Here is an 18,842-nt window from a genome sequence, read left to right as displayed (position 1 = left end):
ATTTACAACTACAAATATTGGAATTATTTATAAACATTACTTTATAAGCTCAAAATGATTTTGAGCCTAATTTTGTCAAATCTGATTCCAATAAATGGGATGGACAAAATATTAGGAACACCTCTCAGTATCGGGTTAGTTTATATACAGTGGTGTCAAAGTGTGAGACCACTTTCCCATGTAGCCTCACATGTTGCTCCATAGCAGCTCAAAATAAAAAGAACATAGCTATTTGAAAATGTTATGTTATTTTTTTAATGTTTTATTTATTTTTGTCTTATTTATTAGCAAATATGGTCTTATTCATCTAGATTTTTTAACTGTTTTATTTAGTTTGTTTTATGTTACTGGTGTTGTTGTATTCTGTAAATTGTTACCAATGGAAAATAAAAACATTATATTCAGCAATTGCATTTACCCTGTAAAAATGCAGAATCATGCAAAACAATACAAGTAAATAAATGAAAGAATACATTTACAAAATAAAATTAAATCAGTTTTGTTAAAAAATTCAGTTTTCACAACTTTGAGGGTTTTTATTTATTTTATTTTAATGCTGTAACAGCATTATTATGGACAACAGCACAGAGTCCGATAATCACATTAACCAAATACAAAAAAGAAAAGACTTATAAAACTTATAAAAACATAAATATGAAAATAACACTAAAAAATTACACTAAAATTCCTATTTAACTCAATTCAATTTCTCATGAATTTCATTTTTATGTGATTTACCTTTTGGAGTTGGTGATCAGTAAACCAACATCGTCATTCGATTGAGTTGACTTGTTTCTAGTGTTTCCCTACCGTTTTTCTATTGGTCAGCTTCAGTCAGCTGACAGGAGGACACGTGACACGTGACACGTGACCGAGCTGCTGTTTACAGGAAGAAATGTCCGAAGTAGTCTGGTGGTCTCATGATCTGTCTCTTATACACATCTGCGGCGGGAGAGTGACGCCATAGCGGTGGCTGTGATCCCGGAGAACCAGCACTGTGGAGAGATAGCGGACATCCTCAAGGCTCAGCTCGCTCCCGGAGGCTCCCTGCTCGGCTGTCTCCGGGGCCGGGGCCGGCTGGTGGTGTGGGACCCGGCGGACAGAGAGGCTCCTCCGGCCGCGGTGGACGGCTGCTGCAGAGAGTGAGTCCGGCAGAGTTCAGCTCACACTTGTTTAGTAAAGTAAATTAAATAGTAAAGTAATTAAGAATCATGAACATCATGTACTGAGGGTAAATATGACGCTTTGTGACGTATGTTTATATGGCTGGATTAACTTCCTGGTTGGCCCCTTTTGACCCCCACCCTACATCAGTCTCATTATTTTCCCAGAAACAGCTTCTCTATCTACCAATCAATTCCTCAATCAGCAGAAATTAATTAACACCAATTTTAATCATTTATTCGCTTCTTGAAAACGATTCTGAAATGTAAATATTTGCTTATTTTCCAATTTTTTTAATGGCGGTAAACGCAACATCTTGTATTCTAACTGTTGATAAAAACAAACAAACTGCAATTTGTATTTGTGAACTTGTGCGTCAGTGATTAATGAGTTTATTTCTTACTGTTTTCTGTCACTTTATTTGAACAATTAGCTGATCATTAAAGAAAATAATCGTCAGGTGTATTGATAATGAAGGTAATTGTTGATTACAGCCTGACAGTATTTCTGTAACCTGAGGTTTTATGTAATTAATTACCTGAAAACATTAAAGCAATTTTATAAAACACGTTACAACACACAACCAGACTTTTTTTATGTAGACTCTAATGATATGGAGCCAGTGTGGGTGTTTTCAGGCCCCTGGGCAGTTGGTTATCCAGCGTTGACTATGCACAATGCTTAGAGTCACTAAATCTGATAAATTAACATTGATTGATTTATCAGTTTTTATGTATTTATTTATTTATTTATTTTAAATTAAAATAAAGGAATAATAAAAAATGAAAAGATATGAAGTGTAGTAAAAAACACTCTCAAAATAGAGAACTAATGTAAAATTGGATTTTATCCATGACCAGAAAGGTGTAGACTTTATCCATGAATGTTGTATTAACATATTTATATTTAATTGAATATTTGGATGCTCTCATTTTAAAGTTTGACTAGTGACTAATTTTACACCACGCAGATGGAAAAATCCACAAGATGTTAAAGAATCGGCTAAATTAGTTACATGACTCTTAAAATTAACTATTTTAATATTGAATTTCAACTTTTTGTTTGTTTTGTTTTCTTCCTGTTTCTAGTTTTTCCTGGGAGGAAGTGCCCGTCCACAGTCAAGGCGTCGGCAGCTTCAGACTCCTGGCCGTTGGATCTCAGTGTGACCTGAAGCTGCTGGAGGTGGAGGCCGAACGATCGGCCTCCGTTTCTCTGCTGTGTGTCTCTGAGTGTCCTGCAGACCGGCTGCTGCAGACCGTCAGAGAGCAGGACCACAGTGAGTACCACAACCAGATCTCCGTCACCAGGACAGAGTCTGGTCGTAGTGATCTGAGACTGCACATATCTAATGCTTTAAAATTACAGTTATACATATTAATAATGTATAAATATCTTTTATTTCCAGGTGTGAGTGAGCTGCAGTCGCTGCGTGTGTTGTCGTTCACTGCTGGCCGCTGCTGCGTGCTGCTGAACGCTGATTGGCTGCTGCAGCTGCAGTGGCAGCAGGTGGAGGAGGAGCTGCAGATATTATCCTGCTGCAGCCTCCAGCTGACTGACAGCAACAGACACACAGCTGTCCACCACTGTGTCTGCAGAGAAACCCTGTTCACCCTCAGCTCCACCGGACTCATATGTATCCTCCACTAGTAGATACAACTACTGCACTACTACTACTTCTGTTACAACTACCACCACCACTGCTAATAAACTATTACTAGTGATAATAGTTGTAATGATAATAGTCATCAAATGAAGATAAATGGAACAAATTAGCTTAATTAGCTAAAAAGCAAACCAAAGCAAAAACCTGAGATAAACTAAAAAGCTAAAGTAAAATGAAAACATAGCTAAACTTAACTAAACTTAACTTGAAGAAGCTAGGCTTAACTAAAGTAACTAAACGAAAATAAAACAAAGTTCAACAAAAATAAACCGAAGAACTAAACTAAGAAGTTAATTATATTAGATTAAATCAAACTAGGCTCAACTACATGAAACCAATATAAACTAAGATGAATTAAACTTAACTAATTAAAACTACAATTAAATGAATGAATTAATTTAGCTAAACTCAATTAAACTACACTTAACTAAATGTAAGTAGGCTAACTAAATGAAGCTAAAGGAAAGTAAATAGCCTTACTGAAGCCAAGCTGAATCACACAAGGCTAAGCTAAGACTAAGCTAAGCTAAACCAACAGAAAGAGCTTTAACAAAACTAGAATAATGTACAAACAAAACAATCTTTTCTAATTTATGATTTCTAATTAATCTAATCTAAATCTGGACTAGCAGTGTTGCTAGGTGACAGGTAATTATTGTATTTGTATGATTAAGTACTGCGTTTTAAAAACAAAGCTGTGTGTAATCTATTCAAGCTGGAACCAGCCTGATTATTAACCATTTGTTCATTATGTCAATTAGATAAAAAATAATAATTGATAATGGGAAACTGAATATGCTAAGCTGAGCTAAAGCCATAGAAACAGAGCTAAACTAAGCTAGCAGTCAGCTAACCTCTAGGACTAAACTAGCTGTAACAAAACCTGCATGTTAACTTATATGGTAATTAAGTGGATGTTGTAAGGACGATTCATTATTTAATATTAGAGAACTGACCCTGGATCTGCCACAAAACACAGGCCTGGAGTTTGAGCACACTAAAGTAAACTTGGTGAACTACAGCACAAGCGTTCGGTAAAATGACAGACTCAGTTGAAGTGAAATATGATCATTATGGAGTTAGCGCTGGTCTGAATGTCCCAGCAGCCTTTTCTTTAACCCTTCCCTCCAGCTGTGTGTGACATCACTGACGGCAGGCTGCTGGCCAGCGTGGACCTCCCTGTCTACCTGAGCTCTGGACCGGCAGAGGACGACGTTGTCTCCTCCTTTTCTTCGCCCTCCGTCTCCTCATCTTCCTCCTTCTGCCACCTCCAGGTGTCAGCTGATCTCAGCACAGCTGTAGCCGTCACCGAGTCTCACACTGCTGTGGGCGTCGACCTCAACCACTACTTCAGGTAAAGCAGCATCATCCTTCACATGACACAAAATCAAAACAGGTCACAGCACCTACACACAACTCAACCCCTAACATTAACAGTATCAGCATCCCCTATGCATTCTGGGTAAACCTCCAACATCCTCACAGCTGAAAAGTTTCCAGATATGAAAGAAAAGGAGCAAAAAGCTCCAAAAATGATCCCATAAATCTGCTTTATAAAGATTTCATTTCTCTAATGGTAAAAACTGTGAGAATTTATCAACTTAAATGGCGGAGGAGCAGATAACAACCTGCATTTCTTTGCAAAGTAATTCATCTTAATTAGTATCCTGTAATCCAGACAGACATGGATTCATATTTACCTCTATATTTATTTATTTACACATGTTAATGAACATCAGTACAAAATACACAATGTGAAGATGCCGGATTGTAGCAGAAATGCTAATTTACATCCGCTGTCCCCAGGCAGGTCACATGAAACAAAACGTCACAATGCAGATACACAAAATAAAAACCTGTTTAAAAGTTTCTATCTAACGTTGAAGTGGCGAAAGCAGAACAGAGAGGATTAGATGAAAACAAGAATAGATTCAATCTAAGACGGTTTGGGGAGTTTTCCTTCAAGCTCTTGCACATCGTCACGGAGGAAGATAAACTTCACGAGTGAATCTTTTTCTTTTGTTATTGTTTTTTTTTTAATCAAATTTTCTCATGTTAATTAAAACCTCAAACACTCAGGAAACATTGTCAGAATGAGGATTCGAGTCCTGTGGGGACAGTGGAGTCTGCCCACTGAACACATTTGATCCTGATTGGAGGGAGTCATGGCCGACTGCCTGTCCGTCCGCTCTGCCAAACTCATCTCGGCCCACCGGTCTGATGTGAACTGGAAGAAGAGGCTCATCAGATCAGCTGATCACTGAGCCGCCGCCGCCGCCCACTGTGACTCTGCTGCGAGTTAATTATGTTCGGCACCAGACAGAGACCGACTTCGCTCTGTTGTGAGATCACACAAAAACAAAAATTATCACTTAGATTGATATTTCTGTCTTCCAGGATGTTCCCAGACCACCTGCTCTGTGCCGCCCCCCCTGCTCGCCCCCCCCTCCGGCCCCAGAACCTAAGAGACCAGGACAGCGTGTCGAGCTCCGGCTGCAGCCTCGCCGCCCTCGGATCGACCTTCAGTGTCGACCGGTAAACCAGACTTCACTTTTATAGATTATACACTAAGAGAAAACCGGCTCTACAAGATGTTTAAGTTCACAGATGAGGAATAAAAATAGATATAAATAAATTATTTCTCAGAAACTCTGAGAACTGTATAACTAAGATAAATATAACTTTGACCGTCAGGTGGTATTGGAGAAAAGTCAGCTGATCACCAAAGTTATTCAAATTGATCCTCCAGGGACCTTGAATACATGTCGCAGATTTTGTTGTTGCTGGAGGAAAAGTCAGTCAAAGATCAGCTGGTAGAGAGGACGGTGCCGTTAGAGAACATCAGGATGAAATCCACAATGTAAACAAGCTGGATTTTAGCAAGAATGCTGATGAGGGAATAAAACAAACACAGAGAGAATGACAGTCTGACATGGAGCGCTCTAGTTCATGAACGAACCAATTCATTTTACCTTTCAGACTCTTCTGTAAGAACCCAGATTCATCAAAATTAGTTGTTTGAATGAATTAGTTCTGAACTTTTCTTCAATGACCTCTGACCTTTAATCCTGAACTCTCTCCTCTAACTTCACCTCTAGCTCATGGGAAGCTCGTCTGGCCTCCATGTACAGCAGAGCCCAGCAGACTCCAGGCTCCTCCACCTCCTGCTCCTCCTCCTCCTCACAGCGTGCCAGGACATCCTGGTTCTCCTCCCTCCCCCACCTGGAGTCCCACCAGGCTCCGTCCTCGGCCCACAGCAGAGTCCCTTGCGGCGGGGCGACTGTCACTTTCTCCGTCCCCGAGTCGTCCGTTCCATCTCTGCTCACGGTCTCCGAGTTCTCTGCCCTCCTGAACTTCGTCTCCCCTGGCAACGAACAGACCACAGTGGCGTCGTGGGATTTGGAGTCCGGGAGCGTGAGCTACCACCAGGCGGAGGGCGCGGCGGCTCCGGTTCAGCGCTGTGGAGAGAGGCAGCACAGGCTGCTGCTGAAGAGTAAGTCAGAACTAATATTCTTTCACAGTTTGTTAACACTTTGTAAACAAACACGTTTCCCTCATTATGTAAAGGTGAAACTGAACGTGGATGCATCTGAAATGTTTGGTTGTAATTCCTCATTGTGTAGAAATACTGTGTGTGCAGCACCTCAGGGGTCACAGGTCAGAGTGGAGACAGGAAGTTGATTTTAACTTTGTTTTCTCTTCCATATAATTAGTTCCAACTGGTGGTTTGTTTACAACTAATTGGATCATGTGACTGCTCATGTCTCTGTCTCCCTGCTGGACTCTTCATCAATGACTCTTGGATCAGAATGATCCTTTAACGACCCAGACTTCCACAATCAGACTCAAATATTGGGCCGGCATGAAAGAAAGGAACAAAACAAAAGATAATTGTCTCTCCGCTGCACAGGAATCAAGCTTTACTGATTATTTTACACTGTGCAGAAATGTAAGAAACAACTGAAGTAAACAAACAGTAGAGACGCAATTCGTTTTTTAATCAATTCACCAAAACAAGAAAAGGCATCGACTTCTATCATCACACGCAAAACATCAGTGAACCATGAACTGTGTCTGTCTGTCCGTCCAGAGGCCGGTGTGTTCCAGGTCTTGTTCTCGGTTTCCCAGCAGGACTTGCTCAGCAGCTTGATGTTGTTCGGCAGCGCGGCGACAGTGGACGCAGTGTGTCACCTGAACAGCTGGGGGCGCTGCTCCATCCCCATCCACGCCCTGCAGGTGGGAGAACGACACGTCGTCGCATCTGCTCCGCCGCTGCAGCGCCACGTAGCGCTGTTTATCGTCACGTACGACGCCTTTTAAAGCTGGTTTGTGTCGTTTCAGGCCGGACTGAAGAACCGGCAGCTGGACACGGTGGATTTCTACCTGAAGAGCAAAGAAAACGTCCTGAACCCGTCGACAGGGTTCAGTGCTGCCGATCAGCCGGCAGCCTCCACTCTCACAGACAGTACGGACACTCTGTCGTTTCTACATCACAATTATTTAAGAGATTTTCTTCCTTTTTAAAAGCTTGCGTTGTATTCGTTCACACATTCACATGCAAATTGTAGAGATAGCAGCTTTAATTGTTAATTGTGTGTGTGTGTGTGTGTGTGTGTGTGTGTGTGTGTGTGTGTGTGTGTGTGTGTGTGTGTGTGCAGGTGTCCAGGAGCTGTGTCCAGCGTTGGACCTGCTGTGTTCAGCCGTCAGAGACTCGAACAGTGAAGCTCAGAGCCGACAGTTCTCAGAGCAGCTGCTCAACATCACCATGAACTTCGTCAACACACAGATCCGCTCTGTGCTGACCAACGCACGCAGTACGACAACACACACACACACACACACACACACGCCTCAGTCCTCAGCTGTAGTCGGCCCAGTTTGAAGCCGTGGTCTGTTGTGTCTGCAGATGAGGATGCAGGCGTGCGGAGCTGCGTGGACGTTCTGGATCGGTACATCACCGAACTGAGGAGCTACATGAAGAGGTTTCCCTGGCCTGCAGGGGGCGACACCTCCAGCATCGACTCTGCTGCTCCTGCTCAGGAGGAGGCGCAGGAGGACGAGTGGGAGCAGCTGCCCACCGAGGTGACACTCACACTCAGTCGCATCACTCACAGGAAAATGCTAATTTGTGTCCCCTCATGTTTCCCAACTGTGTGTGTGTGTCTGTGTGTGTGTGTGTGTGTTACAGGAAGTGGTCCGCCAATCCATCCTGACCAATCAGATCCCCAGAGCTCAGGCCGTCCTGAGGAGGCGGAGCCGCCCGGAGCAGCGTCTGTCGGCTCTGAGGATGGAGGGTCTGCGGCAGGTGTTCTCCCGCCTGCAGCAGCGAGACCTGCAGACCGCCAGCACCCTGCTCACCAACATGGTCAGAGCTCGTCACTGCAGGGAGCAATCCACCAATCAAAACTCCCTTTATCCTTTAATATCACACATGCACATCTAAAGGCTAACGCTGGTATGCTAACATGTTGAGGTTTCTAAGTTCAGCTGAGTAATCTGGAACATTCTGCTTCCTGTTTACCTCCCCTGAGGCGTTCCCTCAACAAACAGTATACATGATAGAATAATAACTTTAGCTAAAACAGCTGATTAAAAGCTAATTAAAGTCAAATTAACAGCAGCCTTTTGTTGTTTTTGGTCAAAGAGGAAACTGTAGTTGTTTGTCTGTTTTCAGGGTTTCAGTGTGAAGAAGCAGCTGCACAGTTTCAGTCTTTACACCGATGACAAGGACCTCAGGGAGTTTGTGGTGAGTTTGGCGTCTTACAGTGAAAATAACCGCTACGATCTTCTTCCTGCCTGAAGGCGTCTGTCTTTAAAGCAGTATTTATTAAAGTAATGTCTCTGACACGTCTCCAGAACATCTCTAATTTGCTTTTTCAGTGAGTTTCAGTTTGTAAGTTCTTGCGCAGCTAAAAGCGTCTGGTGCATTGGATCAAAAACTCTTAACTTGAAAAGAAAGCCAAAGACCACAGTGGCATCATGGGATTTGGAGTCCAGGAGTGTGCATCTCCTCCAGCGGAGAACTTCACATTTTTCTGAGCATTTGTTCCAGTTGATAAACTCGACACTCCCCAGTGAAGCTCACCTGGCAGCGGCGCTCTGCCCTTTATCTTAACTAGTCTTTATGGGCTGTCTCTGATTGGCTGCTTGTCCAGGTGGAGGAGCTGTCGAGGCGGAGTTATTTCCCCGAGGAGGAGATGCAGAGTGTGGCCTTCATAAGGGAGATGGAGAGGCTGGGATCGCTGCCTGCGTCCCGCCGCCCAGGAAGTCCCACAGCGCACAGGTAAAGACGCTGACACCTGTATGAACATGTGAGTCTTTGTGCTCCTGGTGGAAATGACCCCCCCCTCCACTTCTTCTGTCCAGGCTCGTTCAGATGTCTCACAGGGAGACGGGAGCTGGTGAGGAGGTGCTAGAGGAGCTGGTGGGACAGAGGAGGTCTGACCAGGAGGGGGGGCTCTGGAGGAACCTCAGATTGGACTGGGTGAGGAACTGGGACCAGAACTGCCAGACCGCCGTCCTCCTGTCTAGACTGCAGCACTCAGGTAGAAAAACCACACCTCCGAAACCAGAACGGGACGAGGGTCCCACCGTGATTTTAAAACCTCTCTGTTCTCCTGGTTAGAGCTGAGCTCCTGTGACTCTGCGGTGTTGTGGCGTTACCTGACCGCCCTCCACGACCAGCGCCGGGTGGTCAGCTGGATCCAGAACCAGGAGACCAGCGACGCCTCCCTGTGGCCGGAGTTAGCCCCAGAGGTGGTCAACAGCAACACGCTCTGCAGCTCCTACATGAGGGAGAAGATCCTGGACCTGCTGGCCAGGTACGGCAGCTGGACGTCACTGTTCTGGGGTTTGAAAGTGAAGTTTGTGAGCTGCCTCTTCTTGCTGTTTGGAGCCTCGACAAACAAAGATTCCTGGTTTTTAAGAACTTTAAATAAGAGGTGATGATCTGGGTGGAAGCCTGACGTACTTCCTGTTTCCCTCCTCTGGGTCTGTGTCTGTATCTCCCTCCAGGAGAGGCCTGTTCATCCCCGAGGAGCTGGCAGACCTGGAGCAGCTGCTGTGGAGGCTGGCTCAGGGCGGAGGGGTGATGGCTTCAGCTCCTCCCGTCCCTCAGTACCGCTCCTCCCTCGGCCTCGACCTCCACGGCCTCTTCATCACCTTCTGTCTGGAGCACGGCCTCCAGTACCTGCTCTACACCTACCTGGAGCACTACAGGTGTGTGCGTGGTATATATTCCAGTTACAGCTTCTCAGTTTGTTTGTAAATTGTCAGTCAGTAAGTTAATTAGCTGCGTCTCTTCACCACAGACTGACGCCCAGGAACTGCCCCCTCCTGACCAATCAGAGCCTGTCAGAGAGTCAGCCCTGGTTTGAGATGCTGGTGAAGATTCAGGAGATCACCAGAGACCTGTCAGGTACCTGACGGCCGCAGCATCAGCTCCTGCAGTCGGCTAAACTAAACTACAGCTAAACTACAACTAAACTAAACTAAACTACAGCTAAACTACAACTAAACCAAACTAAACTAAACTAAACTAAACTACAGCTAAACTACAACTAAACTAAACTCAACTAAACTAAACTACAGCTAAACTAAACTAAACTAAACTACAGCTAAACTACAGCTAAGCTGAACTCAACTAAACTCAACTACAGCTAAAGTAAACTAAACTAAACTAAACTACAGCTAAACTACAACTAAACTCAACTAAACTAAACTAAACTCAGCTAAACTAAACTAAACTACAGCTAAACTACAGCTAAACTAAACTAAACTACAGCTAAACTAAACTCAGCTAAACTAAACTAAACTACAGCTAAACTCAACTAAACTCAGCTAAACTAAACTACAGCTAAACTACAGCTAAAGTCAACTAAACTAAACTACAGCTAAACTACAGCTAAACTAAACTAAACTACAGCTAAACTAAACTCAGCTAAACTAAACTAAACTACAGCTAAACTCAACTAAACTCAGCTAAACATAAACTACAGCTAAACTAAACTGGTTCCTCAAATGTGAACTGAATATCTCTGATGGTCTGATGACGTCTCCTCATTATTTTGTTTTAAATCATAAATTGAGGATTTGAAAAAGGAATTAAAAGATTCATTGATAATGAAAATAATATTTAATTGCAGCCTTAGTTCAAGGATTTTTTTTAACCTAAATTTCATTTGGTTAAGTTGATTTAGTTCGTTTTTTTACTTTGTCTTTTTAAGTTTAATTCACTTCGTCTCAGTTTCATTAGATGTTGGAAGAAGGAGTTTGTGTTTTCTGACTGTCTGTGTGTCTGTGTGCTGGTCCAGACCCGGCACTGGTCTTCCAGGCCAGTCTAACCAGCGCTCAGGTGCTGTTGCCAGGCAGCCAGGCGTCGCTCAGCAGTCTGCTGTTAGAGGGTCACAGTCTCCTCGCTCTGGCTGCCATCATGTTCGTCCCCGGAGGAATCGACCAGGTAAACACTCAAACCCTGATCCCCTCTGTCCCACTGACCGACATCCACATTAACTCGAAAGGGAAAAACTCAGATCTTTAATTCAGGCACATCTTAAAAGTTGGAGGGGATTAATGTTTTCAAAATAAAAGTATATTATAGTTACTAATATTCTGCATTTTTTTGGATCTGGAGGAAAATCATATCGTTTGATTAATAGAAACGAGGTTTTAAATCAAATTACAAATCAAAGGAAAAGCTGAAGAAATAAGTGTTTGATGTTTAATGAATGTTATGAGACTAATTCAGCTGCTGTGATCTCATCAGAAATATAGATTTTTTTATTTCACACTCGTCTCCTTGTTTATCAAAACCTGGCACTCACATTACCCACAATGCACCTCGACCACAGACGGTGATCATCAGCGTGTGGATCCTTTGATTTCTTCACGGTCGAGAGTTTTTGATCCTACACCCGTTAATTTGAAGTTAATTGAAAGTTATTTATTGATCAGCCTGGATCAATAAGACCTCCCACAGCTTTTACTGCGTCGCCCCCGGTTACTCACGGAAAACAGAGAGAATAATTGACTCCCTCTTGGCAGGTGGTGGCTCAGGGTGAACGGTCAGGAAGGTCAGAGCGGACCGTCGACCCTCAGCTCCTGAAGATGGCGCTGGCCCCCCACTCCAAGCTGAAGGCCGCCCTGTTCCCCGCCGGGCCCCGAGGACACAGCCCTTCCTCCGACGTCTCCGTCTACCACCTCCTGCAGGTGCGCTCACACCTGAACCATACCTGTAGTCGCTTGTTAGCATTGTACTCGTCCTGCTCGTTACAGCGGGTCGCGTGTGTCACAGTGAGGCTGAAAACACAGGAAGTAACTGTACCTGGTGTGTTTTCCAGTCGCTCCACCCTCTGGACCCGTCCAGGCTGTTCGGCTGGCAGGTGGCAAACTCCCTCAACTCCACAGGTGAGTTCCAGGGGCCAGCTGCACAAAACACCTTAAGTTTTCTACTTAAGTCTGACACTTAGGGTTGATTTTCTCCTCAGCTGAGGGAGTTACTTGAAGAATAACATAAAAGGTTTCCTTAGTTAAGGAGAAAGGTTAAGGCATTTGCAGGGATTTCACAGTGGGCGTGTTTCTCCACAGAGACGTCGGAGCTGCCTCATTTCTCCAGCCCTCACCTGGTCAACAAGTTCGCTCTGGTGGAGAACCTGGACTTCCTGTACTACCTCCGTCACGGCCGACCATCCTTCGCCTACGCCACCTTCCTTGTCCAGCAGCTGAGTGGCTGCAGTGACGTGACGCCGCTGTGAGTGTGACGCACCGAACTACAGCTGTTCAGTACGGAAGAGGATTAGGGCCACGTGAAAAAAACTTTTTTTGTGTGTGTGTGTTTCAGCGTGCAGCACACCTGGCAGCAGGTGTACAGATTGGCCCTGCAGTGCTTCAACGTGCCGGCGGTGGCGTCTGCGGCCGTTTGTTTCTGCGAGCTGCTGGGAGTCTGTAGCCTGAAGCTGAGAGTCGACATCAGAGCCATGAACACCGTCCTGCAGCACCAGAACCTCCACAACACACACTCTGCCCCGACACAACATCTACACTCTCTGGGTAAACACAACACACACACTCTGCTGCAACACAACACACACACTCTGCTGCAACGCAACACACACAGTCTGCTGCAACGCAACACACACACACTGCTGCAACACAACACACACACTCTGCTGCGACGCAACACACACACTCTGCTGCAACACAACATCTACACTCTCTGGGTAAACACAACACACACACTCTGCTGCAACGCAACACACACACTCTGCTGCAACGCAACACACACACTCTGCTACAACGCAACACACACACTCTGCTGCAACACAACACACACACTCTGCTGCAACGCAACACACACACTCTGCTGCAACGCAACACACACACTCTGGGTAAACACATTGATTTGTCTCGTTTCAGTATCTAAAGCAGTGAAGCTGGCAGAGGCGGAGCCTGGAGCAGCGGAGGAGCTGATTGGCTACCTGGAGGCTGCAGTGACAGACAGTCTGGAGCAGAAGGGCATCAGCAGGTACGAACCCTGATGTCGTAATACGTCACTTCCTGTGACTGTTGGTGGCAGAACAAAATGAACATGTGTGTCTTTGTTGATATTGGATTCTTGGTTTTGTGTGTGTTTGTGTGTGTGTGTGTGTGTGTGTGTGTGTGTGTGTGTGTGTGTGTGTGTGTGCGTGTGCGCATCAGGTCGTCCTACGAGGCAGCTCAGGAGTGGGCGTTGCCTGTTCAGTTCTGTCAGCTCCACGGTCTGAAGCTCAGCTCTGTTTACCCCGCCCACTGCGCCAGTGACGGACAGTTCATCCACTTCCTGTTGTTTGTCCAACTGCACAACTTCCCGCCCCAGCAGGTGAACACACACACACACACACACACACCTGCACAAAAATCCTGACAAAGCTCTGTGAGATTAGTTGACGCAGTCAGGTGAATGACCATATTTGGATCTTCCTGCAGGTGAGGTCACTGGTGGCTCAGTTCAGCCCCGCCCTCCAGGCCCACCTGAGTCTGGCGTTCCAGGACCTGCAGGTGTACAGTCAGAGGAGGAGCTGTGGCTCCGAGGAGCAGGAGCAGGCTCTGAGCTCAGAGACGGCCCCCGGGTGTCCGGAGCACCCCAGGGAGCTGTTCCAGGTCCTCCTGCAGAGCCAGGAGGAGGCGGCACCCTGCAGGTACCTGCTGCAGGTATCTCTGATGCAGCGCTGCCCGACCCTGGCTGTGCTCGCCGCCTGTCAACAGGTGAACAGACCGTTTTATTTTATAAAACTTAAATTCAGCTCATGTGTTTCGTGCCACTGACAGACCTGTTTGATCGACAGGGGGCGGAGCTGCTGCCCTCCCTGTGTGTGTGGGTGTTGACCTCCGTCGATGACGTCACAGCGGGGGAAGCCACCTCCCACCTGGTGGTAGCCCCCCAGCACCACGACTGGACGCTGCACGACCTGTCAATCATCTGGAGGACGCTGCTGGGGCGGGGCCGCATCAGGCCCCTCCTACGAGGCTTCGAGCTCTTCCAGAGGGTAAAAACACGAGAAACAGACGAGTGACCAGTTTAATGATCGACTGTCCGATTGAGTTTCTACTGATTAATCAGCGTCAACATCTGGGGCCACAAAACACCCTTAAGTCTTCTCTTAAGTGTTTAAGGTTTCCTCCTTATGTTAGTCTTATTCTTCAGGAATTACTTAAAGTTAAATTGTTGCACAAAACAACAGCAGGATGAGAGGATGAGATAGCATTGCACGTCTTTAATGTTACCCGTTTCCCAAAAGTGCTAACATGTAAGTGCTAATGCCAGTAGACAAACCGTCTCCATGGAAACAGTAGAATTTTATCCCTGTAAAGACTCTTTAATCGCTGTAAATGACTTACCTTAAGACCCTTAAGAGATTCTGTGCAACACCTTTAAGTGACTCCCTCAGCTGAGGAGAAATTAAACCTCAAGTGTCAGATTTAAGTAGAAAACCTGGTGATTATTGGATAAAATAGATCTGATGATAAAGGTTGAATATTGAGTGCTGCAGCTGTCTTGTGTCTCCGTGTGTCAGGACTGCCCTCTGGTGTTGGTGCTCAGGATGTTTGAGCTGTGCTGTGACCACAGGAACTTCTCCGAGGCCAAAGCCAAGCTGCTGGACTTCCAGAGGACGCTCATCACTGTGAGTCCACCAACATATGGTACATCTGGATATGTGGTGATCCAGAGTCTCCCAGGTGAAGGACCAGGAGTTCAGGACTTAAACAGAGTTCATCCTCTCTGATCTGACTTCTTCTTCTTTTGTGCCGATCTAGTTAAAGAACGGCGGTCCGGTTCCCTCCGACGGCCTCCCCCTGCAGTGGGTGGAGAGCCAGGCGTCCGTGCTGCTCCTCACCATGCTGCAGCGCTGCTCCTCCCAGTACGACCTCCACCGCCTCCTGCAGCTCCTGACCGACGTCGACAAGCTCCTCAAATCCAGCGGTGAGATCGGAGAATCCGTCGCCACGGAAACTGATGTGGTGAACTGTTTATTGAGTTGTAACGTGTGTGTGTGTGTGTGTGTGTGTGTAGGTCCAGACTTCAGGAAGCTGAGTCAGCTCAGTCAGCTGCTGCAGGGGTCAGAGGTCAGCCTGTCTCCCAGGCTGCTGCAGTGCACGTCTCCCTCCGTCCAGCAGGAGGAGTTCCAGGCGGCTGTGGACGCTCTGCAGGCCGAAGGCCGCTACAGCCAGGCCAGGCAGGTCGCTCTGCTGGCCGGCCTCCCCGTCCACCGCCTGCTGCTGAGCCAGGTCTCCATGCACTTTCCTGTTTTACATTTCCTGAATTTGCCTGAGCTCATTTTTTATTCTTCCTCCATCCCTCCATCACACCTGTCCGACCTAGTTCACCTGCTTTTACAGTTAGTGATCGGAGTGTGTTCTCGTGTTTCCTGTAGCTCCTTCAGGAAGTGAACGCCCAGAAGTCCAAGACTCAGTGGAGGAGGCTGGAGACCCGCGTCAGTTTCTGGAAGAAATGTCAGGAGCAGCTGAAGACGGACGGCACTGATCCAGAATCAGCCTCCAGCTTCTTCCTGTCTCAGTCTGAAGCCGGGACCACAGACTCCTCCCCCGCCGGAGGAGAGGCTCAGGCGGAGCTGCTGGACGTCCAGGAGCGCTGCCTGCTGCTGGGCCTCGCCGCTCACTGGCTCTCCCTGGTCGACCCGGCTCCCGTGGACAAACTGGAGAGCCTGGAGAAAACGCTGTGGGTGAGCCGGGTCCGACGACACGTCCTCACCGTCGCCATGGAGAAGGAGAGCGTCTTCAACCTGCCGCCGCCCGCCGTCACACCTGAAATGAACACGTACGAGATGCTGATGAAGGAGTTCTCCTTCTCCAACATATCAGCTCTGAACTCAGAGAAGTGCCTCAGTCTGGAGGGACTCCCGGGTCCCTCAGAGGAGCAGCAGGAGCCGGATATCGACTCCGGGTTGAGTCCAGAGGAGAGGCGCGTTCTGGCCGCGCTGATCGGTCAGTTACTGGATGACGGCAGCATCCATGAAGCCGGCCGTATCTGCCGTTATTTCTCAACGTATCACCGGGACATGTGGGTGGTGCTGCGCTGCAGAGGCCTCGCGTCCGGAGACCTGAACCCCGAACCGCAGGAAGAGGCTGCAGACGCTCCGCCGAGGAGGAGCATGACCAGCTGTAAGCTCCTCCCCCCTCCAGGCTGCGTGGAGGACTGTTTCAGAACTGTTTATTTAGAAGTTCATATTAGGTGTAACCAGTGAAGGGATGGGTTTACATTACAGACAGAGGACAATAAGATGCAATGAAGCAGCAAAATAACAAAGTAAGCAGAGCAACAGGAAACCAGATTATCCTGCTGACTGTGGGAAACATAGTTTAGTGTTTCAGTATTTAATCAGGCGACATTAAACAGTGTGAGATGAAGTAGAAAGTTCAGAACTGAACTTGAACTTTCTGTCTTTTCTTCTGTCTCTCGCTCCAGCCGCCTCTTTTAGCAGCCTGTCGTTCGTCATGCTCCCCCTCCCCGAAGACGAGGTGGCTGTCCAGCTCCAGCAACTGGTGGATCAGTGTCGCCACGGCAACAACTACTGTAAACAAGTCCTCAGCCTCTACCAGCTCTCCAAGGTGTGGTCGCATGTTGTCGTAGAGAAATAAGTTTCTTCTTTGTCTCTTTTAAACTGTGCTGTCATGAATAAATCCAGCCATGTTGCTACGGTTACCGCTGACCCGCGTCGCTCCGTCCTCCCTAGGAGCTGCAGACCTCCTTCGGCGAGATCTGCAGGAAGGAGCCGCGCTGCGTGCTGGAGATGCTGCTGCTGTCGGATCAGCCCGAGCGCTTCAGGAAGGCTCAGGCCTTCATCAGGGCGCAGGGTCTCACCGCAGACGCCGTGGCCGAGCTGGTGTCCTCCGCCGTGGTCCAGGCTCTGCTGGCCTCCGCCCAGGAGCTGCAGCCTGGTGAGAGCAGGGCTGCTGGTGAAATGTCTCTGTGAACAGCAGTTAATACATTTCTGAAATTGTCACGTTACTCACGTCACTGTGTAATAATGTTCTCCGTGACTTTTTCTGTCCTTAAGTGATGGTCCGAAGGCTGTGTGTGTGTCTGTGTGTGTGTGCGTCTAACCCAGCAGAGAAGCAGGTGTTCAGGCCGGCGGAGGGGCGGGACTCTCTGATCCAGCTGATCAAACTGTGCGACGACCCGAACCTGGTGGGAATCAAACTGCTGGAAAACCTCAACGCCGTCCCACTGAGAGACCTGAGCTGCAGTACGACACACACACACACACACACACACACACACACACAGACACACACACACGCACAGACACACGCACAGACACACATACACACACACACGCACATACACACAGGCACACACACGCACACACACACACACATACACACACACACACACACACACTATGAAATTACAGCCTCATTAGATAAAGCATCATCCACTTTAATGAGACTGAACTAAAACTCTTTAGTTTGTGAGCAACATTTCACAAAGATACAACTTGTTTTTAATGTTTTAAACGTCTGTGTCTGAATCCTCTTCATCTTCCACTTCCTCTTCCTCTTCCACTTCCTCTTCCACTTCCTCTTCCTGCAGTCGTGGAGCTGCTGATCGTGGCTCACGACTGTTTCAGTCTCACCTGTAACATGGAGGGAATCGTCAGGGTGCTCCAGGCCGCCCGCCACCTCAGCCACACCTACCTCGCCCCAGGAGAGCACTACAGCCTGCTGGTAAGCCCCGCCCACTCACCTACGAGAACAAAAAGGTCGTTGTCGTCCGTAGGAAAGTGCAGTTTGAAATTTGACTGTGTGTGTGTGTGTGTGTGTGTGTGTGTGTGTGTGTGTGTGCGCGTGTGCAGGTGCGTCTGCTGACAGGTATTGGCAGGTACAATGAGATGACGTACGTCTTCGACCTGCTGCATCAGAACCATCGCTTTGAGATGCTGCTGAGGAAGAAGATGGACACAGACAGACAGCAGGTGGAGTCACACACACACACACACACACACACACACACACACACACACACACACAGTAATCATACGTTAATGGACAATTATCAGAGGAGAGAAATGCACACTGTCTGACGACGTTGACCCATGTGACCATGTGACCCCACATTAACCTGATGTTAACCCTCACCTGTGCCTCCGGCTGCAGAGCTCCAGTCTGAAGACGGCTCTGCTGGATTACATCAAACGCTGCCTCCCCGCAGACAGCGAGAAACACAACATGGTGGCGCTGTGTTTCAGCATGAGGAGGGAGATCGGGGAGAACCACGAGATGGCTGCTCGCACTCAGCTGAAGATCATCGAGTCTCAGGCCTGGGGTGAGAGCAGCAGAGCGCTAACGGCTAGCTAACACTTCCGTACGTGCTTGTTTTTGACCCTGAGTTGTTCTGACGTGTCTCCGAACAGTCGTCACCCCCGACCTGAAGAGCTCGCTGGTCAAGGTGTTGGGTCTGCTGAAGGACGCCGCCGAGAGCTTCTCCAAGGTTCCTGAGCTCCTCCCCCTCTGCTTCTGT

General features: G+C 47.3%; 1 protein-coding gene across 1 annotated transcript in view; it reads left to right on the top strand.

Moving 5' to 3' along the window:
• Positions 1 to 939: 939 nt before the first annotated feature.
• The window catches only part of spg11 (SPG11 vesicle trafficking associated, spatacsin), a gene marked incomplete at its 5' end in the record, with an annotated part of 19,572 nt that continues 1,669 nt past the window's right edge, over positions 940 to 18,842 (top strand). The window contains 37 exons of the mRNA XM_087173064.1: positions 940 to 1,142; positions 2,253 to 2,440; positions 2,570 to 2,797; positions 3,959 to 4,181; positions 5,225 to 5,362; positions 5,926 to 6,320; positions 6,918 to 7,063; positions 7,169 to 7,292; positions 7,486 to 7,641; positions 7,734 to 7,909; positions 8,016 to 8,192; positions 8,502 to 8,573; positions 8,983 to 9,110; positions 9,194 to 9,372; positions 9,453 to 9,648; positions 9,842 to 10,045; positions 10,138 to 10,244; positions 11,140 to 11,285; positions 11,870 to 12,034; positions 12,166 to 12,232; positions 12,413 to 12,575; positions 12,666 to 12,874; positions 13,241 to 13,349; positions 13,523 to 13,682; positions 13,790 to 14,068; positions 14,149 to 14,349; positions 14,878 to 14,985; positions 15,119 to 15,284; positions 15,375 to 15,589; positions 15,736 to 16,483; positions 16,788 to 16,930; positions 17,056 to 17,260; positions 17,434 to 17,568; positions 17,916 to 18,049; positions 18,178 to 18,297; positions 18,479 to 18,647; positions 18,736 to 18,840. Coding sequence (XP_087029190.1) covers positions 940 to 1,142; positions 2,253 to 2,440; positions 2,570 to 2,797; positions 3,959 to 4,181; positions 5,225 to 5,362; positions 5,926 to 6,320; positions 6,918 to 7,063; positions 7,169 to 7,292; positions 7,486 to 7,641; positions 7,734 to 7,909; positions 8,016 to 8,192; positions 8,502 to 8,573; positions 8,983 to 9,110; positions 9,194 to 9,372; positions 9,453 to 9,648; positions 9,842 to 10,045; positions 10,138 to 10,244; positions 11,140 to 11,285; positions 11,870 to 12,034; positions 12,166 to 12,232; positions 12,413 to 12,575; positions 12,666 to 12,874; positions 13,241 to 13,349; positions 13,523 to 13,682; positions 13,790 to 14,068; positions 14,149 to 14,349; positions 14,878 to 14,985; positions 15,119 to 15,284; positions 15,375 to 15,589; positions 15,736 to 16,483; positions 16,788 to 16,930; positions 17,056 to 17,260; positions 17,434 to 17,568; positions 17,916 to 18,049; positions 18,178 to 18,297; positions 18,479 to 18,647; positions 18,736 to 18,840 — 6,787 coding nt within the window. The remainder of the gene's footprint in view (positions 1,143 to 2,252; positions 2,441 to 2,569; positions 2,798 to 3,958; positions 4,182 to 5,224; positions 5,363 to 5,925; positions 6,321 to 6,917; positions 7,064 to 7,168; positions 7,293 to 7,485; positions 7,642 to 7,733; positions 7,910 to 8,015; positions 8,193 to 8,501; positions 8,574 to 8,982; positions 9,111 to 9,193; positions 9,373 to 9,452; positions 9,649 to 9,841; positions 10,046 to 10,137; positions 10,245 to 11,139; positions 11,286 to 11,869; positions 12,035 to 12,165; positions 12,233 to 12,412; positions 12,576 to 12,665; positions 12,875 to 13,240; positions 13,350 to 13,522; positions 13,683 to 13,789; positions 14,069 to 14,148; positions 14,350 to 14,877; positions 14,986 to 15,118; positions 15,285 to 15,374; positions 15,590 to 15,735; positions 16,484 to 16,787; positions 16,931 to 17,055; positions 17,261 to 17,433; positions 17,569 to 17,915; positions 18,050 to 18,177; positions 18,298 to 18,478; positions 18,648 to 18,735; positions 18,841 to 18,842) is intronic.

This window comes from Seriola lalandi, unplaced genomic scaffold (genome assembly GCF_002814215.2).
Source record: "Seriola lalandi dorsalis isolate HSWRI2012SDOR001 ecotype SW California unplaced genomic scaffold, Sedor1 jcf7180002054034, whole genome shotgun sequence".
NCBI lineage: Eukaryota > Metazoa > Chordata > Actinopteri > Carangiformes > Carangidae > Seriola > Seriola lalandi.
Note: the sequence above shows the minus strand (reverse complement) of the source record. Positions and strands in the feature narration are given on the sequence as shown.